Source organism: Bos indicus x Bos taurus, chromosome X (genome assembly GCF_003369695.1).
Source record: "Bos indicus x Bos taurus breed Angus x Brahman F1 hybrid chromosome X, Bos_hybrid_MaternalHap_v2.0, whole genome shotgun sequence".
Lineage (NCBI taxonomy): Eukaryota > Metazoa > Chordata > Mammalia > Artiodactyla > Bovidae > Bos > Bos indicus x Bos taurus.
Window position 1 is genome coordinate 94,208,866 of NC_040105.1, and position 26,832 is coordinate 94,235,697.

The following is a 26,832-nucleotide window of genomic DNA, read 5'->3' on the forward strand; positions in this document are numbered from 1 at the left end:
TTGCAACCATTAAAAGTCATATGTTAGAGGAATAGTTAATGAAATTTTAAACTGATCCTGATATAAATGGCAAATTTAAAAAGCATGATATAAAATTATAACTATATAATTTATATATAATAATATGACAATATATTATTTAATATATAAATTAATATATAAATAATATGACAATACTTCCAAAGTGCAAGTATATATTTTTCACAGAAAAACTACTGTAAGGACTCATACCTGTTAGTAATGGCTGGCTACCTCTGGATAGTAGTAGTATAGGTTATTTTTATTTTCAGTTATGATTTTCTGTATTTTCCATTTTTCTATAAAGAACAGGTATTGCTTATATAATCAGCAAAAATTAAAAATGTTAATGTAAAAAGAGGTCTGAAAGCAAAACTTTTGTAGCCTTCATGCTTAGAATATGTCCATAGCAATACTTCATTTTTTATCTGAATGATTAATTTTTTAATTTAATTAATTTTTTCTTGGCTGCACTGGATCTTCATTGCTGAGTGTGGGCTTTCTCTGGTTGTTGTGGCAAGTATTAATTCTTTTATATTGGTGTTGGATCAGAGAGGAGCCATCTTTTCAATCATTCTTTGGGGTAATCTCTTTAGGGATGAGGAATTATGTAGCTGTGTGATATCTAGGGACTTTGATCACAATAAAATGTCCTTCAGACCGTAAGTTCTTGCATTTGTGTGATCTGTAATAGTCCCCAGTTTTTGGACCATGGACCCATGAGGAGGAGGGAAGGGTAACTTAGTTCAAGGAGTCCACAGATCTTTAAATGTATAAGTGTTTTTCTCACTCTGTAAGTACTAAAAGTACAGCTCCTTTGTAGGTGTGAGTGGGTGAAGTGAGATTTTTTTTTTTATCTTTAAGAAGGGGCCCTTATGTTGGGAACCAGTGAAGTAGAAACTAAAAATGGTGGTTATTTAATCAGCAGTATCAGGAATCATCACTTATATGTAGGATCTAAAAGGACATAATACAAATGAACTTATTTACAAAACAGAAACAGATTCACAGACTTCAAGAACAAACTTATAGTTGCCAGGGAAAAGGATGGGGGAAGGATAGTTTGGGAGTTTGGATATGTACACACTGCTATATTTAAAATGGATAACCAACAAGGACCTACTGTGGAGCATAGGGAACTCTGCTCCAAGTTATGTGGCAGACTGGATGGGAGGGGAGTTTGGGAGAGAATGGATACATGTATATGTATGGCTGAGTCCCTCTACTGTCCATCTGAAACTATCACAATATTGTTAATCAGCTATACTCCAATAAAAATTAAAAAGTTAAAAAAAAGAGAGATGTTCACTTCTTGCCATTGGATCAAAGTTTGCACATCTTTGTCCAGCACTAAAAGATACCACTTATATCACCTGCAAGCATTGTCTTAGCCACCCATCCTAATCAGACGTGTGTACATTCACCAAACTGTCAATTGGTTTGGTACATTTAACTTTTTCATTCTTGTCTTAGCTGTTGACTTCAAAAGCTGAACATGTCTCAAGAATAGCTTACTACAGAACACTGACCTCACTCCCCTACCACACCAAATTTGCTTCTTCTGTTTTCCCCTCCTGCTGTAGGCAACATTATTCATCCAGTTCCCAAATTATAAGCCTTTAACTCCTTCACCTCTCTCACTTTTCATATCCAAGTGATCACCGAATCCACTGTGTTTTACCTCTTCAATGTATCTCAATGCCACGTTCTCTGCTCCCTCCTCCCTGCAATTGCCTGCCTGTTTTGACAGCTTCTAAATGGATTCTTCCTTTGGGAGACTGACTCCACAAGGTAGACAGAGGGCTCCTACGAAAATGCAAATCTGGTTGTGTCACTCCCCTGCTGAAAATCTTCAGTACCTCCATATTGTCTATAAGATAAAGCCTAGAATCCTCTGCTTATCATTCAAGCCATGACCCAATCTGGCCACAGCCTCATCTGGTACTCCCCGACAAGGCACCTACCTGTACTCTGATCTGCACCATACATTTGATTTTCTGCTGTTTGGAATGTTCCTTTTTTGTTTTATCTTCTCTGTCTAATGGCAATCCAATTTCTGTTTCATGACTCACCTCAAGAATATTTCCTCTAGGGAGACTTCCTGACATGACCAGGTAGGGCTCACTTCATCCATCCCTTCACTCCATCCCATAAATACTTCTGCCATTAATGCAGTAACACTTTATGGCTTGATTTTCCCCATGTCTGTTCTCTCTGTATGTGAACTCCTCACCACGTCTTTTCATCTCCCAAACTCCAGCCATACTGAACTTACTGTTCTCTGAGCATGCTGTGCTTTTTTGGGTGACATCCACCTTTGCACAGGTGGCTCCCTCTGCTAGGAATGCACTTTTCCCTTTATCCCCTTCTCTGCATAGGCAAATATCTACTCACCCTTCCAGACTCATCTCAAATGCAATCTGTCTGAAATCTCTGCATATGCTCAGATAGAGTTAATTATTCCATATTCTTTGCTCCCCTAACCTTCTGGTGAAACCTCATTTGTAGCATCTGCTGCATAAGTATTTTATTATCATTATCAGCTTACATGGGCTTCCCTGTTAGCTCAGTGGTAAACAGTTTGCTGGCCAATGCAGGAGATACAGATTCAACCCCTGGGTCAGGAAGATCCCCTGAAGAAGGAAATGGTAAACCACTCTAGTATTCTTGCCTGGAGAATTCCATGGACAGAGGATCCTGACACTCTGCAGTCCATGGGGTCACAAAAGAGCCAGACATATCGACTAAACAACAATCAGCTTACACAACTGTCCCCCTCCATCTCCCACACTTTATCCCCATGCAATGAGATCTCAGACAGCATATCATCTTTTTGTGTCTAGCACAAAGCACAATAGAGAAACAATAGATACTTCCTTGATCAATTATTAACTCAAGTCTTTTATGGCCTGGGAAAAACTATTGGATAGGTCAGTAATCTTTGAATACTTATTGACATAACTGGTCAAGGCACCCCTGGGTAAGTGATGCATTTACAAGCCTTTTCTATATTTTGACTCTAAATCTGTCCTTGTTACTCTTCCAGGTGCTTATGCTCAACAGTTGACGTACTGCCTGTCCCCACCCACCCCCATGAGCCTCGGTTCTGATGCAACCTATGGTCATGCAGGGATGCCCTTACACCCTCCCACGATGTCATAAGTGGCGGGAAGCTGACAATTTCCATCATAGCCGCAGCCTCCGAAGCACCTGCCCCCAGCCTCAGGTAAGAGGCTCATGGCAAAAGACAGAACCGTGGAGAGAGGGTGGACGTAGGATCTGTGTGTGTTCTTGTGGGTATCCATGCTTCTTAAGGCTCAAGGGTAGTCTTCATACACATGAAACCCCTTGCACAGAACGAGGCCTCCTCTGGCCCATCCCTGTCATTCATGAGGCCTTTTATGGGGCAAAGGAAGTGTGTTGATCTGGACAAGCCAAAGAGCCCACAATGGTTAAGGTGGCTGGTTTCATTTAAGCTTCCAGGGGAAGTCCCGGAAGAGTGTGCTCCTTTAGGGCATAGCCTAGGACAAGGCAGGACCTTCCATTGCCTTGACTTCTCTGTGGTTTCCTCATATTCTGTACCTGCAGAATATCTCCTCTCCCTCCATTGGCTCTTCCTCTCAAGTCCCTGATCCTACTCACAGTTCCTGGGTTAACCCCACTAAGGATCTCCTGAGCTTCCTACTGGCCTGTCCTTTCTCTCTCCTCCCCTACGACTGGAGTGGTGGGGCTGAGTGTGCCAGCCTGTGTGTGGTGCCAGGTGGGCAGAGGGTGTGTGAGAGGCAGTAATCCCAGAGGGCAACCCACTTTTCTGGCAATGAGGGAAGTCCAAGGGAAAGTTGACTAGACAAGGGAGACGTCTAAGCATATTTTGGCTTGCCCTATAATGCTTAACCTTCCCAGGTGGCTCAGTAGTAGAAAACCCACCTGCCAGTGCAGGAGACACAAGAGACTCAGGTTCAATCCCTGGGTGGGGAAGATCACCTGGAGAAGGAAATGGCTACGTGCTCTAATAGTCTTGCCTAGAGAATTCCACGGACAGAGGAGCCTGGTGGGCTACAGTCCATGGGGTGGCAAAAAGTCAGACATGACTGAAGCAACTTAGTACACATAATGCTTTGGGGTTCAGAGGCTATGGGAGTGTGTGAAAGTACTATGGTTCTTAGGATCTCGCAGATGGGCTGTGATGCTGGGTCACTATGGGTGGTGTGAACAGCCACTGAATGTATATGGTGGAGGAAGAGAGATACCAAGGTGGCAGGGATGGAGAATGTAGGTACTGGGGAGCCCATGTAGGCAGAGAATGAGAGACAATGAAGGTCCAGACAGTCATAAGCTCCAGGCCTCCCAAGCTGTTTTGACACATCTAACCATAGAGAATTCACTGCTTGTAACATATTTTCAAAGCCAGTGTCAGCTAAGAGTCCCCCAGCAAACTTATCCCTTCCCTACAGTGGGACTTTCAGAGGGTCGAGGGATTGAAAACCGTGAGTCCTTCCAGAAGGCTTGTCCTGCTCGTTGCCCACTCCCTGCAAGCTTCACTACCTAGGCAGTGGGACATGAGGGCTTAATTTTGTGACAGAGAATGGTGACATCAAGTTCTCTCGGTTACCGTCGAGTTTCTTCTCTTCTTTCTCTACAGCTCTGACTTTGTCTTAAAGTTTCAAGAGATGAGGAGAAAGTCCTATGGGGAGCGGGGAGACCAAACATCTTGGGCACAAAAACAGAAGTAGAAGGCTATTGATAGGGAAAGAAATCAAGGATTAGTCATCATTTGCTTGAGGGCCTGGCTCTGCTACAGGGGACTGTGATTCGTAGGGGGAACTCCGAGGGGAGAACAGGGTGAGGGAGTCTATTAAGGAAGCCAAACTGGGGGGTGGCGTTTAGGAAACTCGGGCTTCCCTGGTGGCTCAGATGGTAAAGAATCTGCCCTCAATGCAGGAGACCAGGGTTTGATCCCTGGGTCAGGAAGATCCCCTGGAGAAGAAAATGACAACCCACTTCAGTATTCTTGCCTGGAGAATTCCATGGACAGAGGAGCCTGGTGGACTACAGTCCATGGGGTCACAAAAGAGTCAGACATGACTGAGTGATTAACACTTTCACACTTTTCACATTTAAGAAACTAAGAAGGCTGGAGGGACTGAAAGGCTAACATGGGTGGAGCCCAGTTCATCATGGGTGCTTCCATCAAACCATGACAATTTCATTGTGGCTGGATCACAAGAGGCCATTTCTAACTTTAGGGCATTCCCAGCCCAGGGAACTCTGTGAGGATGGCTTGGAACCAACCAATTACCCCAGCATAAACCAAGCTGCGACCCGGAGCTAGAGCTGCTCCCTGCTCTTTGCCTGCTGTCCCCTGCCATTCTGCCATCCACCCCACATGGCCCCACCCTGGACCCCAAGAAAGGCTCAGGCAGCTGCTCTAACTATTCCTGTAGGTGGGCCTCAGCATGGAAACAATGTGGAACTGTGGAAAGCCCAGAAGACTCTGTGGGAGATAAATGAGGATGGGAACAGAACCCTTTTTGGTCGAAACGAAGTGTTTTCCCTCAGTGCTGGGGCGGGGGGTGGGGGTCAGCTTGGGAATGTTAACCTTTCCCCAGGCAAGTCTTCTGGAAAAGGAGCGGCCACCTTCAGAAGCGCCCCTCAGGCCAGTAGCCTAGGACGGCAGAGGCAGGGTACAGGAGGCTCCATGCATCAAGCTCCTGGGTTCCCTCTTGCCCTCCCCAACCCTGCGGAAGTCCAGGGCACATGCCCAGAGACCATGTGTTTCCCCCTGGCCTTAGAGTGCAGGGGGAGGTCTGTGGGGACAAGGCTCTCTGTCCTTTCTTCCCAAAGGCAGGACAGAGCCCCCCCTCATTTTCACTGCTGGCTTGAGTCAGTCTTCTCCTGCTCACCATCCCACGGCTCTGTCCTTGCATACATCCCTCACTGTCTCTGAGGACGCTTATATGCTAAAGGACAAGGCTGATCCTCAAGCTCATTGTCCTTCCAGGCCTTGGTGAAACTGCTTACCAAAGGTTTGTCACCAAAATGATCTGATCTTTTCCTCCACCTCAGGGTAGGGGAGAGGGAACTAGAGGCAGAGTGAGTTCTTTGTGTCTTCCAGGCAAAGGGAACATAAATCAACAGAAGCTCCCCTCTGCGCACCCCTCCTCAGCACCATGGAATGCCCAATCCCACTCTCACCATCCTTGCCAGCCTGGGAGGGCCCTCCTGGCCCCGGTGTGGCGGGCCCAGTTGGGAGCGAGCCGGAATTCCCAGGGACAAAGCCCTGATTCACTGTCCCCAATCCTGACATAGCCGCCCCCTCTGGATTCCTGGGGGGTCAGTAAACAAACAGGGTGACAGATCCCGCCTCCTGGCCTGGCTCAGCTCTGCTCGCCCTCCCTTAGGGAGTCTGCTCAGAGGCTGTCTGGACTCTGCCTGCAGCTCACCAAGCGCTGAGTCTGGGTTCATTCGGAGGAGCATCATGGGGCTGCCCAATCCTGCAAGCGGGTCCCCAGGCGGCACAGGTAGGGTCCACTCATGGGAATGCAGAGCAACTGACTCTAGAGCTGTGCCCTGGAGCTTGGCTGTTCTCCCACTTCTCCTTCTGTGTATGGCTGTGAGCTGTGGGAGTTTTTTTTTTTTTTTTTTTTAAATCTTGAATATTCTTTATTCTATAGATTCATGTGTGCTGAGTCACTCAGTCATGTCCAGCTCTTTTCGACCCATGGACTACAGCCCGCCAGGCTCCTCTGTCCATGGGGATTCTCCAGGAAAGAATGTTGGAGTGGGTTGTCATACCCTTCTTCAGGGGATCTTCCCAACCCAGGGATCGAACCTGCATCTCCTTTGTCTCCTACACTGGGAGGTGGATTCTTTAGCACTAGTACTAAAGAAGCCGTCTCTTAGTACAGGTTGATTATGTTTAACTGCTGATTCCTATGATTATCACTCTTACTATGACAAATTCTGCCAGCACTACTGCCCAGATGAGATCCTGGAAGTATTTGTGTTAAGTTAATTAAGTTCAAATTGCCCAAACACTGGCAACCATGGCATTCAAGGTAAGCCGTAGGCTCATAGTTCAGTGTTCCAGAGTTTACCCAGCCTTCTAGAAAAGAAAGCTGAAGGGCTGTCCCACAAATTCAGAGAGAGAGACCGAGAGAGAGAGAGAGCTATCTGTAGTAGATGTCCTACTTCCAAGGGGGCCTTGGTGCCCCCTTCTCCCTCTTCACCACTCGTATTTCCCACCACAGTCAGGAGAGTCCTAAAGAGCACTGCTCATCTTCAATGGGTTGAGAAAAGGCTAAGGCAGCATTCGGGGTCCTGATCTCCAAAGAACTCTGACAAGAGTCGACAGCTAAGAGGCTCCCATCACTTGCTCACCCTGTAGGGTATTATGGGGTTTGGGGGAATGGGGGTTGTGCCAAGTAGCCCTTCAGGAGTTAGCTGTCTCCCTTGCAGTTCAAGACATGCTCAGGCAGAAGCAGAAGGGAGTGAAGGACAGGGGAGTGTGGAGAGGAAATCTCAGCCTGGGAAAACCCACCTGCATGCCTGCCTGTCTACCTGCTCCCCTCCTGTGGAAGGAAAATGGCCCTGCTGGTGGCTGAGCTTCTTCTAGTCTCTCCTTACCCCTAAACCATACATCTTTCTCACACAAGACTCGCCAGGCAAGTTGGGAAACCAATCTTCCCATTAAAAGCACAGCTCAAAGTGCTTAACATATGTGTTAAGCCCATGTGTGTGGGCTACAGTCCATGGGGTCACAAAGAGTTGGATATAACTGAGCACAGCACAGCACTAAGAGAGGACCTTGCCATGAACAGAACCGCAGAGTCTTTCTTTCTCTCAACCACTCAAACACATCCTAGAACCAGCCCCTTCTCCCCTCCCCACCCCCATACCCCCCTGCCCCGTTCACACTTGTCCTATGCTTGGCTTGGCACAGACCAGGGTGTGGCACACTCCAGGGATTGTAGAGGTGTCTGTGTTTCTGTACAGGTTAGAGCTGCTGCCGCCACCCCTGCGCCTCCTCACAATGGTGCTGGGGTACCCTGCCTAAGTCCAAAGCTATTCAACGGGTCTGTTGTTGCCGCCAGAACCCTGGAACCACCAGCCATGAATCTGTGTTGGAATGAAATCAAAAAGAAATCTCACAATCTCCGGTAAGGCCTGGAGCCTCAAAACAGGGGCTTTGGGGCATTGGTGGGGATGATGTTGGGCTCCTCTTGCTCGTCACCCTCTTCTCAGCCTTCTTGTCAACTTCATCCTCTGTTTTTCCTCCTTTTCATGCTCTGGTGCTGGGGGAAGAACCCTGGGTCAGAAATCAGGAGACTTGGATTTGAGTCTTGGTCTTTTTCCTTTATTTTTATTTATTTTTTAACACCAAAAACATTTTGTTTTGGGTTATAGCCAATTAACAATACTGTGGTAGTTTCAAGTGAATAGCGAAGGGACTCAGCCATACATATACATATATCCATTCTCCCCCAAACTCCCCTCCCATCCCGAGCCTCAGTCAGCTGTGTCACCTTGGAAAATTGGTTTCAGTAATCCCTGAATGTTGGCTTCCACTTGTTTGGATTTTTTAAACAACAACAACAAAACGAGTAGAGGAATAATGCTTGTTCTATTTCCCAGTGTTGTTATGAGGACTCAAATGAGATATGAAAACACTTTCTGCACTTAAAAGCGCTGATGTATAAATGGAGGATTTGATTACTGCCCGCCTTCCTCTCATAACTGTCTTCTATCTTAGTAGCTCTCATCTGCTTTTTCACATCTTTTAAAAAATTTTATTTATTTATTTTAATTGCAGGATAATTGTAGTGGTTGTTAGCCTTCTCTTCCCATCCACTGCTTATCCCCCACCCATGCCTCCCTAAACTAACAGCAAATCAGTAACTCAGTTGTCCCTCTTTCCTCTACCCTTCTCTATAACTCCCCTCCCACTACCCCACACCAAACATACACTTTTCCTCTCTACTCTCTGTCATCAAAGACCAAACTCCTGGCTTCTGGTGGGTTCTAGTGGAGATGAGGAGTGTACAGAAGTTGAAGGAATGCAAGCTCTGAAATCAGACAACCCTGAGTTTAAATCCAGTGACTTTACTGTCTGACCTTGGTAAAATTACTTAACTTCTCTGGTCAACACCAGTGGCTACCTCTCAAGGTTGCTCTGAGAATTAGTAGAAGCAAAAATTTATGTAAAAGCCTTGGCCGAAGAGGTAGGGATGGAATAACCAGTTACCAGTCATCTAAGGGGAATGGGTTCAATGGCTGCACACAGCCTGGACTGGCCTCTGGCTTCCTACCACTTGGACTTCAGTTCACGGCTCATTCGTGGGGAGAGGGGAAGGCAGACAGAGATGATTATGCTGCACATGTTTTCCTCCTTCTGTATGTCAAGCTTCTAGCCTATTTTGCCCTCATCCTTTGGGACCCCTGGGCTGCTTGTATTTGTATGCAACCTCACACACATGTGTGCCCACACTCAGCCACCTGGCACACCCTTTCCACCCACTGCATCGCTCCTGCTCAGAAGGCAGCCTCTGGGAAGCCTCTGAGGATGAACAGTTTGGCATGACTTGAGTTCCTCCAGGACAAGAGGGCAACACAACAGTGTCTCCACTAACGCTCTTGCTTACTTCACCACCCTTCACAGCCTGATTCTGGGTGCACAACTGAATGAACTGAAGTCCACCAAATGTTTTGGTACTGTGCTCTATGGGGAAGTGTCTTGGGAGGCTCTGAGGGTGGGTCAGAGGCTGGGTTCTGGGCCTTCTCCCACTTCAACCAGAGCAGCACCTCTTTCATCTGTTTATATAGTAAGATTCCACTTACATATCTGCTGGGGAAAAATGTTTTGCCGCTTAACAAGAGGACTGAAAATCACTGGTCTTACCATTGTGTGCAGTGCCCGGCTAGAGGCCTTCTCAGACCACAGTGGAAAGCTTCAGCTCCCTCTCCAAGAGATAATTGACTGGCTCAGCCAAAAGGATGAGGAATTGTCAGCTCAGCTGCCCCTACAAGGGGATGTGGTCCTGGTGCAACAGGAGAAGGAGACACACGCGGTAGGTTAGAGTTACAGAGGCTGTGGTGTGTAGTCTCTCGGTTGGGAAGGGATGTCTTCTGCAATGCCCTGACAGACGGATGCTCAGACTCTGCTTAGATGCTTAAAGTCACTGGAAGCTGTATGCAGTCCTGCTGGTCTGTGGATGGCACTCCAGAGAATAAGTCAAATCTCCCCCCTTTTTACATCCCATCCAATATTGGCCTCCCTTAAAATGCTTCCCTGATTTTTAATGAGGACATGGGAAATGAAATGAACATAAAATAATATTCAGTGAAAAAAACACATGATACAGAACTGTTTATAGGTAGATCTCAATTGTATAAAAATCAATATAGATGTGTAGATGTGTATGTGTGTATACACACATAAAAAGGAACTATCAAAATCTTCACAATGGGTAACTCCAGGTGATGAAATTAGTTCTTTTTAATTTTGTTCTTTTCATCCTTTTCTGAAATTTCCAAGATTTCTGTGACATATCTTTCCTCTATAATCAGAAAATAACAACAAATGCACTGGAAGAAATGATCATTATGTGATGTGATGTGATGTGACAGAGGTGTTAGCTCAAACTACAAAGGCAATCATATTATACAAATGTATCAAATCAGTGTATTGTACTAAATCAAATCAGTACATTGTGTTAAATTTACACATTGTTATAGGTCAACTATAGCACAATTTAAAAGATGAATACAATACAGCAAGAAAATAAACAAACTATAAATGAGTGCCACAGTATGGCTGAATTTTAAGACAATATGTTGAGTGAAAATAAGAGTCAAATACAAAAAAGAGTACATACAGTGTGACTCCATGTATATTAGTTTTGCCAATCAAAACTAATCAGTGGTGGTACAAGTCAGGATAGTTGTTACCTTGGGGAAGGGGAGGAGGAGAGTGACTGAAAGAGGTCATGACAGGGCGTTCTGGGATGCTGGTGGAGTTCTGTTTCTTCATCTCAGTACTGGTTACAGATATGGAATCACTTTATGAAAATTCATCAAGCTGTGATGAAAGTACACTTTTGATTTGCATATGCATGTATATTTCAACAAAAATTTAATTAAACTTTTCATATAAATCTAGCCCATCCTGGTTTTGATTTCTTAAAGCCCCTTTCAGAGGACTTTCTGAGTCTTCCAGAGAACCAAGATTCCTAGCCCCAAGTCCCCATATTTCTCTCTACCTTGTGGCATAGACAGATCCATTTCAGAGTAAATAGACCTTCCAGTATCAAAGTTATTCTTTTGCCTATAGAGAAGACTGTTCCTCTTTTAGTCAGAGTAGCCCAGAGGTACAGGATATCAAATTGCACTGAGGAGAAGAAAGATTGTCAATTGTAGGATGGAATTCAAAGCAATTGAAAGACTTTCCTTCCCCATTGACCATGTTGCTAAACTTCACAGGCCTTTATGGAAGATGTCAAGTCTCGAGGCCCCTATATTTACTCTGTGCTGGAGTCAGCTCAGGCCTTCCTGTCCCAGCACCCATTTGATGAATTAGAGGAGCCTCGTTCTGAGAGCAAAGGTGGGTGGTCTTCCTCTCTTTCATCTTCTTCTTGAGCTATGAACCATTAAACACCTTTATGTCCATCCCAAACTCATTTTCTCAGCTGTTACCTAGGAGGATAATTTATTCCTAGGAGTCCAAAATTGGGAAGGAACAAGATTCATACTCTAAGAAAAGCAAAGAGAAGACCCTGGAGCAGGGGAGTTGAGTGTTTGGCCCAAAGCTGTATGTGGCTCTCTGGAGCATCGTGTGTGGCCATCTAAGAAGACATGAAAAAGAAATAAAAAAGACTCAAATGCATTAAACAAACTCAGTAAATAAAAGTAGTAGTGTGTTCTTTTAAAACGTACTGCTTTATTCCAGTATAGAGAGGCATGTGACACTGCTCCAATCAACTAGCAAATAAAAATTCTTTCAAAAAATCTTTAAAAATTAGGTGATGGTACTTGAGAAGAAAACTGATTGTGGCTCTTTAATTCTGATCCTGATGATTTCTGGTTCTCTTTCTCTGATGGAGTGGGTCACTGTAGGTCTAAGTTTAAATAAGGCATCAGGGTGGGATCCATGGTGTTTAGCTCCATGTGATGGCCCAGCAAGCCTTCTTCTTCAGATAAAAGCTTTGACACTCTGAGACTGGCTATGAATGACCTGACAGGACCCTTCATTAATGGAGCCCTTTGTCGAGGCTGTTGACCCTCTTAGTTTGCCTTGAGCCCCTGCTACTGAGTACTAACCAGTACTCAACTTACCACCCAATGGGCCTCAGATAGAACAAGCTCAAGAGAGCAGGGCAATTCCAATTAGCCTGGAGTTTGGGGGCTCTAAATCTACTTTTGAGGGGAGGTCTGAGGGAGGAGAAGGAAAATTACAATTTAGGAGCCTAGGTGGAAAGGCTGGGGAAGTTATACTAACCTCTCCTCTGCTAGACCTTCATAAAATGCCCCCCTTCTTTGGAAGGAACCGCACAACACACAGTGGGCTTCCCACATGGTGCTAGTGGTGAAGAACTCACCTGCCAATGTAGGAGATATAAGAGATGTGGGTTCGATCCCTGGGTCAGGAAGATCCCCTGGAGGAAGAAATGGCAACCCACTCCAATATTCTTGCCTGGAGAATCCCATGGACAGAGGAGCCCGATGGGCTACAGTCCATGAGGTCACAAAGAGTTGGATGTGACTGAGGCAACTTAGCACACACACACAATAGACACTAATGCAAAATTACATTCCAAGGTCATGTGAATAGAACTCTGGATTATTGGCCTTACTGTGCCTCTTAAATATTTTACTTACTCTTTACCTTGCCCATTTCTTAAGAATATGAGGAAATCCTCATGATACTATGGGTGGAAAATACCAATATGGTCTCTTGACTGTGGTGGTGGATCCATGAGCCTACACATGTCATAAAATCACATAGAACAGAACACACACATATACACAAATGAGTAAAAGTAAAATTGGGGAATTTGGAAAAAAATTTCTGGATTGTGTCAATGTCAACATACTATAATTTTGCAATATGTTACTATTTGGGAAAACTAGCTAAAGGGTACATGAGATCTCTATTATTTCTCACAACTGTATATGAATCTACTATGAACTCAAAATTAAAGTTTTAATTTTTAAAAAAGCCGCATTTATAAAAGGAACTCAGCCATAAAAAATATGTATTTGTGTGTGTATGAAAACACACACACAGCACACACCTGTTTACAAAAGGCTGTCTTTGTCTTTCTGTGGGCCACCCTTGCCTGGCTGGCCTGACCTGACTTTATGACTGCCCTTGCAGATACCTCTCCTAGACAGCGGATCCAGAATCTTAGCCGCTTTGTGTGGAAGCAGGCAACAGTGGCCAGTGAACTCTGGGAGAAGTTGACAGCCCGCTGCGTGGACCAGCACCGCCACATTGAGCGCACTCTGGAGCAGCTGTTGGAGATCCAAGGGGCAATGGAGGAATTAAATGCAACTCTGACCCAGGCCGAGGGAGTCCGAGCCACTTGGGAGCCCATCGGGGATCTCTTCATTGATTCACTTCCCGAGCATATCCAGGCTCTTAAGGTATGCAGGCCCTCTCCCCTGGCTACCCAGAGACCAGATACTCCACCCAGACCCTGATAGTGTTCCTGATGCAGAGGCTCCATTGTTGCCCTGGACTTCAACAGAGTCTCTTCCAGTTTCTCTGCTGGATTTGGGGGCTGGTTTAGCTGAGGGCTTCCCTGGTGACTCAGATGGTAAAGAATCCCCCTGCAATGCAGGACACCTGGGTTTGATCCCTGGGTTGGGAAGATCCCCTGGAGAAGGGCATGGCAACCCACTCCAGTATCCTTGCCTGAAGAATCACATGGACAGAGGAGCCTGGGGGGTTGCAGTCCTTGGGGTCACAAAGAGTCAGACATGGCTGAACAAATAACACACTTAGCTGAGATCTCCTCTGTCCTACTGTCTTCTCTTTCCCTGGTGTTTTCTGAGAGAAGAAAAGGAAGTAAGGACAATGCCCACCCCCACCCCCCATACACACACATCTTAGTCTGGTTGCCCTAAGCATGGAAGCTGCGCTACTAAAACAAAATCTGTGGGTAAAGAGGAAGGAGTTGGTGTGAATGACTAATGGTTCCTCTTTCCTACTATCTACCTGCTGTGGGACTTGGATCCTGGTTCCATAGCTCTTCAAGGAAGAATTCTCCCCCATGAAAGATGGAGTGAAGTTAGTAAATGATCTGGCCCATCAACTGGCCATTTCTGATGTGCACTTGTCAATGGAGAACTCCCGGGCTTTGGAGCAAATCAACATCCGGTGGAAACAGCTACAGGTAAAGGAGAAGCCTAAAGTGAGCTATGGGAGAAAGATTCGGTATAACCAGGCTTGATGATGGGGGACTTCTCCACGCCTTCAGGAAGGAAAGGGGCATTGAAATGGGATCTATGTGGGGAAAGAGTTGTATAGAATTTGGGGCCAGGAAACGAGCTTCTCAACCTCTAAACTGCAGGAAGTAATTAAAATAGTCTGAGAGGGGCCTGTCTGCATTTGAGCACTCAGAGTAGACGGGCAGATGAAGAGTGACTGTGACCTGGAGTTAGAGATGCTCTTCTCAGACCTCTTGGAGTGACACGGGAGAACTAAGATTTGGGTGAATGGTGGGAGGATCTGGAACTGGAGAAAAGGCAGCCTTGGAGGGAATTCACAAAGATGGTCGGAGGCACCTGGAAATCCCACCCTGGATATATGGAATGAGGCCACTGACTTCCTGCATATTCTTTCCATAGGTGTCAGTTGGCGAGAGGCTTAAGCAGCTTCAGGATGCTCACCGGGACTTTGGGCCTGGGTCACAACACTTCCTCTCCTGTATGTGAGACAAGCTGTACTTCACTTTGTAGAACCTCAGACACTTTCCAAGAGAGTCTACTGTTGTCTGTTGGGGGCCTGGTGGGAGCCCAGTGTACCTTGGCATCTAAGAAGCAGTAGAATAAAGCAGTGTAGGATAGTGATTAAAAGGACAGGCTCTTGAGTCAGAGAGACCTGGATCTGAGTCAGTGCTCCTCAACTTTATAGCTGTGCAAGCTTGAAAAAAATAGCTTAACCTTTCTGAACCTCAATTTTCCCATATATAACAAGAGGGGGAAATATGGCCTAGCTCATAGAGTTATGGGAATTAAATGACTTTATTGTTCCAAAAATATTTATTGATGGCCTACTATGGGCCAGGTACCATTCTAGGCACTGGGGCTACATTAGTGAACAAAACAGAAATTCTTGGACTTGGAGAGCTTACATTCTGCTAGAAGAAGCCAAACCATAAACAAATAAGTGTGTGTGTGTGTGTGTGTGTGTGTGTGTGTGTGTGTGTGTGTGTGTGTGTAAAATGTCAGTTGGTGACAAGTGTTCCAGAAAAAAGTAAAGCAGGCAAGTTATGGGTTAGGGAGTGCTGGACTTAATGGAGGAGGCATTGCAATTTTGAATAGGGTGGTTGGGAGTGTTGCCACTGAAATCATGGCAACTGAGTAGAAACCTCAAAGAGGTGAGGGAATGAGCCATGTAGACATCTGAGGGAAGAGCAGACTTGGCAGAGGAAACAATACCTTCCAGGATCTTAAGGCAGGGGCATACCTGAGAAACAGCAAGGAGACCAGTATAGAAGTGAGTGAAGAGGAGAGAGAGCAAGAGATCAGAATGGGAGCAGAAAGCCAAAGCATGGAGGGCCTGGAGGGCTATGGTAAGAATTAGGATTTTATTCTGAGTAGAATGAAGAACCCTTGCAAGGGTTTGAGCAGAGGGATGACATGATCCAACTTCTGTTTCAACAGAGTGTTGGGGGGCAAGAATAGGAGGAGGGAGACCTGTTAGGGTACATATTGTGATAATCTAAATGAGGGACGATGTGACCCAATCAGAGTGGAGATGGTGGAAATGTAACTAGATATGAAAATTAGATATGCACACAGAGCATTCAGCAGAGTATCTGGCACATAGTAGGAACTCAATAAATGTTAATGGCAATTCGAACTATTGAATTATAATGACTGGCATGCAGCTACACCTGCAGAAGGCTCTTGTACCCAGGAAAACTGCAAGGAAGAGATTGACCAGATGACTGAGCCTCTCCTGGAACATCTGGAAGTTAAAGACATGGAACAGAGAGAAGCATCATTTTCCAGAGTTTCTCACCATAGATGAGTGGGCAGTCCTGTTCCCCATTGTCTCACAGAACTGAGAAGCTGGGCCTTCTGGGGGAAGGGCTTTGAGTCCCATGAGGAAAGTAGGGTCACTTCATATCCACAGTAGCACACCAGCTGCTTGCAGCTGAATGGACAAAATGACAGCCTGCTCAGGGGAAAGATTGCCAGGGTGGCCAAGGCCACATGTTCATGCCCTTGTTCTTTCTCTGGCACATGAAGGTATCAGTGACAACCTCTTCTCCGTCCCTCACCTTAACATCAGGGAGTGAAGTGTCTTCATTAGAAATGTTTGCCCCATGCTCAGGTCCTATTAAGAGCTGCAATGAGACTCGGGCATCCCCTTTTGGGCTTAGCTATTTCTTTGGGAGGATAGTACAGGGGAGTAATCAGGGGTCTGAAGAACATTAGTGGCCAGCTCCTTTCTCTTTCTCTTCTCCCTCACCAGCCTCTGTTCAGGTTCCCTGGGAAAGAGCAATTTCACCCAATAAAGTTCCCTACTACATCAAGTGAGTGACCATCTGAATCGGAAACAGGTCAATCATCTGCCCACCCTCTCCCTCCCCTGTCTTTTTTTCTACCTATCCCTTTCACCCCTATCTGTTGGGATTCCAATCCAGTTTTTCCTCTTACTCATCTCAAGAGCTCAATATTCTACCTGGGTAAAGGTGAACCCTTGTGCTTTGGGATCTTCAGGGTTCACCCTTAGATCCTGCTGCTCCTTGTATCCAACCTATCAGTGACGGATATGTGCATGTTTGTCTGTGGGGTGGGGGGTGATATGGACCCTGGTGCTATTGATGCTTTTATTTATAGCCACCAGGCTCAAACCACATGCTGGGACCATCCCAAGATGACCGAGTTATACCAAACTCTAGGTAAGAATTCAAGGTTTCTGTATAGGGTGGAGATCTATACAGTTGCCTTTGTCCTATAAGAATACAGGGGAATAGTATTCTATCATGTGTACATATACCATATCCTACTTATTCATTCATCTGCTGATAGTTAGGTTGTTTTCATGTCTTGGCTATTGTAAATAGTGCTGTGATGAATATAGGAGTACATATATCTTTTTGAATTAGTGTTTTTATATTCTTTGAGTAAATACCCAGGAGTGGGGATGGCTGGATCATACATAACACCCACACATGCACGCACACACACATACACATGGTAGAACACAATCATAAAAATGGATGAAATCTTGCCACTTGTGACAACATGGATAGACTTTCAGGATATTATGCTGAGTGATATAAATCAGATAGAGAAAGACAAATACCATATTATTCCATTCATATGTGAATATAAAAAGAAAATAAATGAACAAACCAAACAAATACACATAGATACCAAAAAACAGAGTAGTGGTTACCCGAAAAGAAGGGGTAGGGGAAAGGCAAAATAGGTAAGGGAATTGACTGAATGGTGACAGATGGAAGTAAAATATTGTGTACATGAAACTTATATAATGTTATAAACCAATGTTGTCTCAATAAAAATAAAAAAGAACACAAGGGAATCCCATCCAACAAGCAAATGAGGGTGGAAGTGAGTCCTTGTCCTTTTTCCAGTAGCTTCCTTCCTTTCCTCTCTGCACCCCCCTCAACAGGAAGCTCTATTCTCCCCCTGAGCAATTTTATCATCACATCAGGGAATTATGCTTTATAGATATATGCTATATCTGCTTTGAAAGACATTATCAAGGCTAAGATGAATGTGACTCTCATGTGCCTTATCTTTCACTGCTAAGAGAGACTCACTATTATGTTGTAGATTTTACCCATGTTGATGCACGTGACTATATTTCATTCATTTTTACTGCCATTGAGTGTTCCATTGTACATACCACAGTTTCCTCATCCATCCTACTGTTATGGACATTTGGGTCATTTCTAATTTGGAGCTAACAAAAACAGTGCTGCTTGGTAAAAAAAAAAAAAAAAAAAGTGAAACTCACTGCTCTAGAATATATACAGCTGGCTGGGTTGTAGGATATATGAGTGTTCAGTTTTACTAGGTAATACCAAGTTGATTTCCAATATGATTGTGTCAGTTTACACTTCCACTAGCAATTCTCTTTCATCCACATCTTTGCTGACACTTGCTACTGTCACACTTTTATTTTTTGTCAATCTGACAGGTGTAACATGATATATTGTTGTTGTCTTAATTTGCATTTCCTGATCTGAGTGGATCTCTTCCCATTCTTTGCAGCTGATTTGAACAACATTAAGTTCTCAGCTTACCGCACTGCCATGAAGCTACGCAGAGTCCAGAAGGCACTGCGTTGTAAGTCTCCCATCACACTTCCCTTATGGCCTTCGTCCTTCCTCATCCATTGGCTGTTTCCCACTCCCATCCCACCTTGGCCAAGGTTGTTGGTCAGCTTTGTGGGGACTCTCCAAAGGCTGGGATATGCTGGCTGTGGATACCTGATCTTTCTAGGGTGCTTCTATTTTCTCCAACCTCCAGACTTGTTTCCAAATTAACCCACAGCTCTCCTCTTCCTTGTCCCTTCTTCCCTGCCCTAGACAATCAATCTAGTGTTTTATGGCAAGAAGTATCCAGCAAATGGTTTGAAGCCATTGAAGGCTTGTGTTCTTTCACCATCTTGGGGTTATTGGATGTAGCAGCAGAACAGTTGAAGCAAATGCCAATGGTTAGGGGACAACATGGCTGCAGATATAATGTGCCTTCTGTCTCCTCTCCAAGACACTGTCCATCCAATCTTCCTGGACCAAGTGTATCTGGCTAGGCTGATACCAGCATTTGGGGTAATTAAAAAATCCTCCTGAGGTATGTCACATTCACACAGCCATACACAAGCCTTCATAACCAGTGTCTAGGTTTTTAGAACAAGGTTCATGGACCCACCTATTTGCAGTTGAAATGCATGCAACGACAGAGAAACTGAAAAAATGGTATGGTATTTGATCCCTGAGAGTTTACCCAAACCCCACCATCTTCTTGAAACTGATGTCAAGGATCATTTGGGTATAGAAATATTTGAAGTTAATTTAGGGGGTTTTCTGCTGCTTTCTCCCTACTTGGGTTGTGAGTCTTGGTAAAGGGCAAGCTTATTTCATACTTACAAATGGTTAGTCTGGAGATGGAGTCAGATTTGGTGATGCTGGTGTCTGTATCTCCCTGTCTAGTCCTTGGGCTTCTACTTTTGGCTTTACTTTCTCTTTCTCTCCTTTCCTCCCCAGTGGACCTGGTAACTTTAACCACAGCCCTGGAGATCTTCAATGAGCATGATCTGCAAGCCAGTGAGCATGTGATGGATGTGGTGGAGGTCATTCACTGTCTGACTGCCTTATATGAACGGCTGGAGGAGGAAAGAGGCATCCTGGTCAATGTGCCGCTCTGTGTAGACATGAGTCTCAACTGGCTCCTCAATGTTTTTGATAGGTAAGGGCTTGCTGCCCTGGCAGCCTCCAGGATGAAGTTCCAGTGGGATATCTGGAGTGGACACAGTGGGAAGGGTTTGCTCCCGTGGTGGATCTGGACTCAGCTCAGCTTGGGGTATGGGTGGCACCAAGCCCTGCTGGGATCCACCCCTTGAGGGAAATGACTGCCAAGATGTTAACCCTTTACAGATATTCAAGTTCTCAGTCTCTTCTTTTAAACCTAGTGGTCGCAGTGGAAAGATGCGGGCATTGTCCTTTAAGACTGGCATTGCCTGCCTGTGTGGCACGGAAGTGAAGGAAAAACTTCAGTGTGAGTACAACTCCAAAGTCTGGAAGAGGAGTTGGGTGGAGGGAGGGTTGTGGTGGGAGAAAGAAAGGTGCAAGATAAGCAGAAGTCCAGTCTTATGACTCAGCACAGGGCTACTCAGGCTACATTGTAATGCTTCCTGGTACAGGCTATTGCAAAGAATCTACAACAGCCAAAGGACAAGATGGGTCTAAGGCCCGTTATCATTCCCACTGTCACTCCAAGGCCATTGTTTCCTTCTGATCTGGTGTAATTACTTTATGGGGATCTGAGTTGGGATCCTGGGATACCCAGGACCTGGACTTTCTAGTTCCATTTCCCGATGGATCACCAGGCTTAGCCCTCTCCCAATCTGATGCTCAAACTATGTCACATGTTCTGCTGGAGACTTTCCATAGGATAACATGGGTAGTATGCAATAATCCCATTATCTGGGGGGTGGACAGCATGTAATTCTATAAGTTTAAACCTCTCTGGTGTACAGTATCTTTGTTTTCCCTTCCATTCTCCATCATTTGTACAGCATTTTGCATTTTTCTGCAGCAGCATCATTAGTTGTCCGGTATTTAATGTTCACTGACCACTGTGCTAAATGTGGTGAGTACAAGATCCAGTTAGATGTGGTCCCTGTCTCAAGTGTGAGGAGACAGAAGTACAGAGAAAGCACTTCCTAGAGTGATAATTAGAATAACCTGAATGGGAAAGGATATGTGCTATATAAGATCACAGAAGAGTGAGGACAGCAATCTAGGAAAGCTTTACAGGGAAGGAGACTTTTCAAAGTACATTCATAGCTATGATGTAATTTATTTCTCCCAACATTCCTTTCAGACGGGATGGACAGTGATGATGTAGTCTTCATTTATAAGTAAGGAAAATTCAGCATAGAGAGATTCATAAGCTACCCAGGGTTTCCCAAGCTAGTTAGTAATGGGTCAAGAACTAAAGCCCAGGCCCTCTGCCTTCTAGTTTTAGTTTTCTGGGCCTTAGGTGAGGCATGAAGCAGAGAGACAAGAAACTCTGGAGGAGGTTTTTTAAAATTGGGTTGGAATAGGGGAGTTTCCACAAGGGAAACATTCAAATATAAGTCCCATAGGCTGTTCCACAGTCATTTAGAGTGAATTCTTAGATGACCAAATGGGTTGAATTATGTCCTCTTTATAGAGTATCTGTGCAGTGTTTCTTTTCATTTGTGTGGATAATTGAGAGATTGCTGCAGTATGAGACTACATGGGCTACATGAACAGGAGGGGATAGGGCAGACAGACCTTGATTCATATTCAGGCACCTTTGAACCCTAACCCCTTGATCTTGCTTCTTGAGACTCTGTTTTCCAGCAGCGTATTTGTGTCTGGCACTGCTCTCACACACAGCTCACTCTCTCTTCACCCTTCCCTCCTCCTCTCTGTGTTCAGAGAGAAAAAAGTGAGACAGACACAAAGAGGGAGAGCATTAGAATGTTCTTAGAGGGCTTCTAGAAGATCAGGGACCTTTAGGTATTCCAGTTTCAAAAGTCATTAGCTAAGTCAGTGCACTCTTACCCTCTCTTCTTTTTCTCCTCTTTCTCCTCACACCATTCCCTGGCCATTTCTGTTGTGGGCTTGGCGATGACTTATGGTGGGGCCAGCAGACCTCTTCAGCCAAGTGGCCAACTCAGGCAGCCAGTGTGACCAACGCCATCTTGGTGTCCTGCTTCATGAGGCCATTCAGGTGCCCCGTCAGCTGGGGGAAGTGGCAGCCTTTGGTGGCAGCAACGTGGAGCCCAGTGTCCGTAGTTGCTTCCGTTTTGTGAGTATGGAGCTAGGGAGGGAGGAAAGGAGGGATGATGAGGCAAAGATTGGGAAGAAGGGAGGGAGGATTCAAAGCTGGGCTTCTGTTCTTGTTTTTTTTTTTTTTTGCTTCAGATATTTGTTTCAAGTTTTATTGGCATATAGTTGCTTTACAATGTTTTGTTAGTTTCAGGTGTACATTAAAATGATTCAGTTATGCACATTAACCCATTCTTTTTCAGATGCTTTACCCATACAGGTTATTACAGAGTACTGAGTAGAGTTTCCTGTGCTAAAGTACTCAGATGGAAGGGAGTTTGTTGGGCTAGAACAACAGGACAGAGGGTTCTCTGGGCTTTTAGGACCAGAGTCCACTAGGACCACCAGGTCTACTAGGACAGGGTAGAAGGTGGACACCTCTAAAGAACAGGCAAACCCAGGCCTTGCTGTTTCTCTTCTTCCCATGAGGGCTGCCATGCTAGGCTCAAGACGCTTTGGGCCTCAGACATCGCCGTCGGGCTTCTTGTTTCCCTAGAGTACTGGGAAGCCAGTCATTGAAGCTTCACAGTTCCTGGAATGGGTCAACTTGGAGCCCCAGTCCATGGTGTGGCTGGCTGTTCTGCATCGGGTCACCATTGCTGAACAAGTAAAGCATCAGACCAAGTGCTCTATCTGTAGGCAGTGCCCCATCAAGGGCTTCAGGTAGGGAAAACAATACCTGCTGGAGTGATACTAATAAAAATAGGCAATGTCACATATAAATCATATATTGCAAAACGATGCAGTATGTAGTTATATAATTATAACTAATCCATTGTTTGTGTGTGTGTGTGTATATATATATATATATATATGTTGTTGTATATGGTTGTAATTCTTTCTATTGCATTCTGTTTAATTTTTGAAAAAGAAAAAAAGATGGAATATTTTTTCAGTTATATTATGAAGTATTCAGACCTAGAAAAATGTACAGATAAGCAAAGTGGGGGCAGAGTGGGAGAACAACCCAGAAAAGGAAGTAATTTGTTCTTTGTTTCCCAGGGAGCATTAAGTAGAACCCAAAAGCTCCAGCATCCTGACCTATGAGAACACCTATGTACCAAAAGGTGTGCTGGCAAATGGTTCACAGCCTACTCTCCAGAAAGCAGAAGAGAAACCTGATAGAGCATTGGCTAATTTCCATGATATAGATACTCCCACCGTGGCCAAAGTCAGTCTACCCACAGGACGTCAGGAAGAGATGCACAGTTGTACACCATTTATAGCATTTCCACCTCAGGGTACAATAGATGCAGACAACCTCCAGAGCATAAATGAGAGTGAAATAGGAAGTGATAAGCTTGAGTATTTATCACCTTAGTTTTTAATACTCTTTGCTTAATTGTGAGCTTATATGATTTAATTTTTAAATAATAGCTATAGTTAACAACCGACTTGGAAAATTCCTGAAATGTTAACAACTGACTCCCATGAGCTGGTATGAGCTGGCTCCAGTACTCCATGGTGGGCACCCATCACCAAGCTGAAGAAATAAACAAGATTTTACAATATATTTATATATACATTATATATTTATATATTTTATGTCTACTAATTTATATATCATAAACATTTATATAATATGCAAAACAATATATTTGAAGTTTCCTTGATGAATTTTCCCTCCTACTCCCACACAGATAACTACTGTCCTGAATTTGGCTTTCATCATAAAATGCTTGTTTTTATCCCTAGAGGCTCAGCAGTAAAGATATGCCTACCAATGCAGGAGATGTGGGTTCGATCCCTGGGTCAGGAAGATCCCCTGGAGAAGGAAATGGCAACCCACTACAGTATTCTTGCCTGGGAAACCCCACAGACAGAGAAGCCTGGAGGGCTATAGGGCATGGGGGCACAAAAGAGTTGGACATGACCTCTTGACTAAATAATAACTTTTTTGTGCTAGAGAAAAAGCTCTAGCACATACTCTTTTTACAACCAGTCTGCTTTCTATAAGCAAATGAGGCACAGAGGCGGAGTTTACACCACTGGCTGGTGTAGCTCTAGGACAAGATGTCAGACCCTCTAACTGCTCTAAGTCTAGATACTTCACCATGCTATGCTACTGGGTCTGGGCAGTCCAGGAAGGCTTTGGAATTGGATCTGAATGGCTGGTCTGTATTCAGTCATAATACAGTTATTATAAATAACTTTGAGGAATAACTTTTAGTCAACATGCCCACAGCTGATAGAATCAGTTGTCTTCATAATGAAGGTGTACCTTCTCCAGGGAAGCTGATCATACCTGTGAAACTGTACCCTTTCAGGCCACCATTGTTTAGAAGGCCATTTGATATAATGAGCTCTTTACCCCTGTCCCACCCTCCCTTTTATATATTTTTAATTAAAATATAACTGATTTACAACATTAAGTATAATTGATTTACAACATTGTGTTAATTTTTGCTGTACAGCAGTGACTTGGATACATTATATATATATTCAGAATGTATATATACACATCTATGTATATATGTGTATATACACATTCTTTTTTAAATATTCTTTTCCATTATGGTTTATCATAGGATATTGAATTTAGTTTTCTGTATACAGTGGGATCTTGTTGTTTATACCACCCTCCCTTTGAAAAAAGATGGTGAGACAATGCTATTTCCCAAACTTCCTGTAACTCTGAGTATGTGATTTCATGGAGATTTATGGTCTCTGGAGTAAGACTAGTCAGCTAGTGAGGACTCTGCCACTGCTATGTGTAGGAGGTTAAATGCTCCATGTACAGGAGGTTATAGTTCCATGCTTCACCCTCTTCTAATGTAGGTGTGAATTTGGATGTTTGGGGGAGGGGAAGGTCACTAGAGTACATCGTATCCTCTTTCCCACAACCTCTCCTCTCCCCAAGGTACCGGAGTCTGAAACAGTTTAACGTGGACATCTGCCAGACCTGCTTCCTGACTGGCAGGGCCAGCAAGGGCAACAAACTTCATTACCCCATCATGGAGTATTACACCCCGGTATGGAGCCTCTGGGCTGGGTGGGAGGGGCCGGCAGCTCTCAGCTTCTGGGTGCTTGGTCCATTTTGCCCAGCATTGGCTAACTGTATTGTGCTCTCCACTGGGGAGCATCCTCCATACAGGCCTGGTGACTGACTGGTTTGAGGGATCCAGGCCTGTTCTTCTAGCAGAGCTTGTCCTTCATCCTCACCTGGGCTGCAACTGGTTGGAGCAGCCCAGGACATTCTTGGTCATCTAAAAGGCACTCACTATTCTCCTGCAGAGAAAAGTCTAGGAAAAAAATAGAGCAAGGCAGTTCCTGGTGATTAGCCTTTGATCCCTCTATTTAGTTTTTCCTGCTTAGCTTCCTGGATCGTTCCTGTTCCCTGGTCTTTACTTGCTACTTTGTCATTGCTTCTATCCCTTTTAGTCAACACCAAAGTTTAAATTTTGTGCTCAGATTCATTACTCAGTCTCTTGCGGGAAAGGGAGGGAATGCTCTTTACCTGGGTCTCCAAAACTGACTTGGCTTTCATTGAAAACTGGGCCCTTCATAGCCTCCTGAGACCAGGTTGGTCAGCATCCCTGAACTCTAGCCACAGAGTTTCTCCTCTGTTGTGTTCAGGACCCACAGCTCCAGGCTTAGCTTCCTGAGCTAACTCTGCTTCCTAAACTCTTTTATCCCTCTCCCCACAGATAAGACCAAAGTCCCAAGCATATCCCTAGCTCTCCCCACTGCTCTCTCCCATCTCCTCTCCTCATCTCCATAATCCATCTCCATGAGCTGTCATTTCTTCTCTATGTTTTGTTGGCACAGAAACATGTGTGACCCAATGGAAGCAGTGATGTTGCCCTTTAAATTTTTTCTTTTATTATCATCTAAAAATAAACATTCGGCTTCCCAGGTGTCGCTAGTGGTAATGAACCTGCCTGCCAATACAAGAGATGTAATAGATGCGGGTTCAATCCCTGGGTCAGGAACATCCCCTGGGGGAGGGCATGGCAACCCACTCAGTATTCTTGCCTGGAGAATTCCATGGACAGAGGAGCTTGGTGGGCTACGGTCCATGGAGTCACAAAGAGTCAGATACAACTGAAGCGACTTACCATGCACTGCAAAAATAAACATTTATTAAAATCATACACGAAAACTGGCTTGAGATGGTAGACCGATAATCCTCTAACTCCTGCTCATCTTCTGCATCTCTAGAATTTATGTAAAAGATATCTAAAAGTTAACAAATATATGATCATTGTAAAAGATTCTAATTTTTAGAGGTGTTTAAAGTATAAAACAAAGTCCCCTTTTCTCAGTATGTTTCCCACCCCTCCAGCCCAACTTCCCTTAGGCAACCAGTGTTCATAGTTTGGCACATATCCTTCTAGATCTTTTTCTAGGAGTGAGATGTGGTAAAGATGAATGAGAGTTGATTACCAGTCACGTTTCCTGCTCCAGTGGAGCAGCCACACCTCCATAGAAAAGCCCATTAGGGTGAGTCCCCCTGTCTTGTCTCCCCCCAGACCACATCCAGTGAGAACATGAGGGACTTTGCCACTACCTTAAAGAACAAATTCCGCTCAAAGCATTATTTCAGCAAACACCCTCAGCGAGGTTATCTGCCTGTTCAATCGGTGCTGGAGGCTGACTACAATGAGACGTGAGTACCAGAGGCTGAGCAGGGGCTGCAGGCATCCTCACTGAGCGTAGGGTGTGCTGTGAAGGGGCCGAGTCCTGCGTGGGCTAGGGCAGTGCTCCAGGACAAACCCAACTAGTGACAGCACAATTCAGCTGGGGCTTGACCAGGAATCTGACCCGAGAAACAGATTTGAATCCAGTCTCTGGATCTTGTTCCCATCAGCTCTTGCCCAGCTCTCTAATTCGGTGGTGGTGATGGGGTGTGTGTGGATGGGTGGTGGTGAGGAGACAGGCTGCCCAGCTACGCACTCTTTGGTCTTCTGAGTCTTTGCTGCTTTTTTCTAGGCCAGCTTCTTCCCCGATGTTGCCACACGCTGACACACACTCCCGAATTGAGCATTTTGCCAGCAGGTACCACCACATTTGGGGGAGGAGAATTGTA

General features: G+C 44.8%; 1 protein-coding gene across 2 annotated transcripts in view; it reads left to right on the forward strand.

Annotated features, from left to right (window-relative positions):
* The window catches only part of DRP2 (dystrophin related protein 2), a 43,822-nt gene that overhangs the window by 10,363 nt on the left and 6,627 nt on the right, over positions 1 to 26,832 (forward strand). Inside the window, exons 2-19 of one of the 2 annotated variants that reach the window (XM_027534441.1) lie at positions 3,065 to 3,244; positions 6,420 to 6,539; positions 8,014 to 8,177; positions 9,929 to 10,085; positions 11,497 to 11,617; positions 13,391 to 13,659; positions 14,265 to 14,411; positions 14,866 to 14,944; positions 16,721 to 16,781; positions 17,089 to 17,150; positions 18,493 to 18,567; positions 19,488 to 19,689; positions 19,913 to 19,998; positions 21,626 to 21,783; positions 22,300 to 22,466; positions 24,664 to 24,775; positions 26,276 to 26,412; positions 26,736 to 26,801. In XM_027534441.1, coding sequence (XP_027390242.1) covers positions 3,128 to 3,244; positions 6,420 to 6,539; positions 8,014 to 8,177; positions 9,929 to 10,085; positions 11,497 to 11,617; positions 13,391 to 13,659; positions 14,265 to 14,411; positions 14,866 to 14,944; positions 16,721 to 16,781; positions 17,089 to 17,150; positions 18,493 to 18,567; positions 19,488 to 19,689; positions 19,913 to 19,998; positions 21,626 to 21,783; positions 22,300 to 22,466; positions 24,664 to 24,775; positions 26,276 to 26,412; positions 26,736 to 26,801 — 2,300 coding nt within the window. In that variant the 5' untranslated portion in view covers positions 3,065 to 3,127. The remainder of the gene's footprint in view (positions 1 to 3,064; positions 3,245 to 6,419; positions 6,540 to 8,013; positions 8,178 to 9,928; positions 10,086 to 11,496; positions 11,618 to 13,390; positions 13,660 to 14,264; positions 14,412 to 14,865; positions 14,945 to 16,720; positions 16,782 to 17,088; positions 17,151 to 18,492; positions 18,568 to 19,487; positions 19,690 to 19,912; positions 19,999 to 21,625; positions 21,784 to 22,299; positions 22,467 to 24,663; positions 24,776 to 26,275; positions 26,413 to 26,735; positions 26,802 to 26,832) is intronic. The other variant, XM_027534442.1, reaches the window with a different exon arrangement.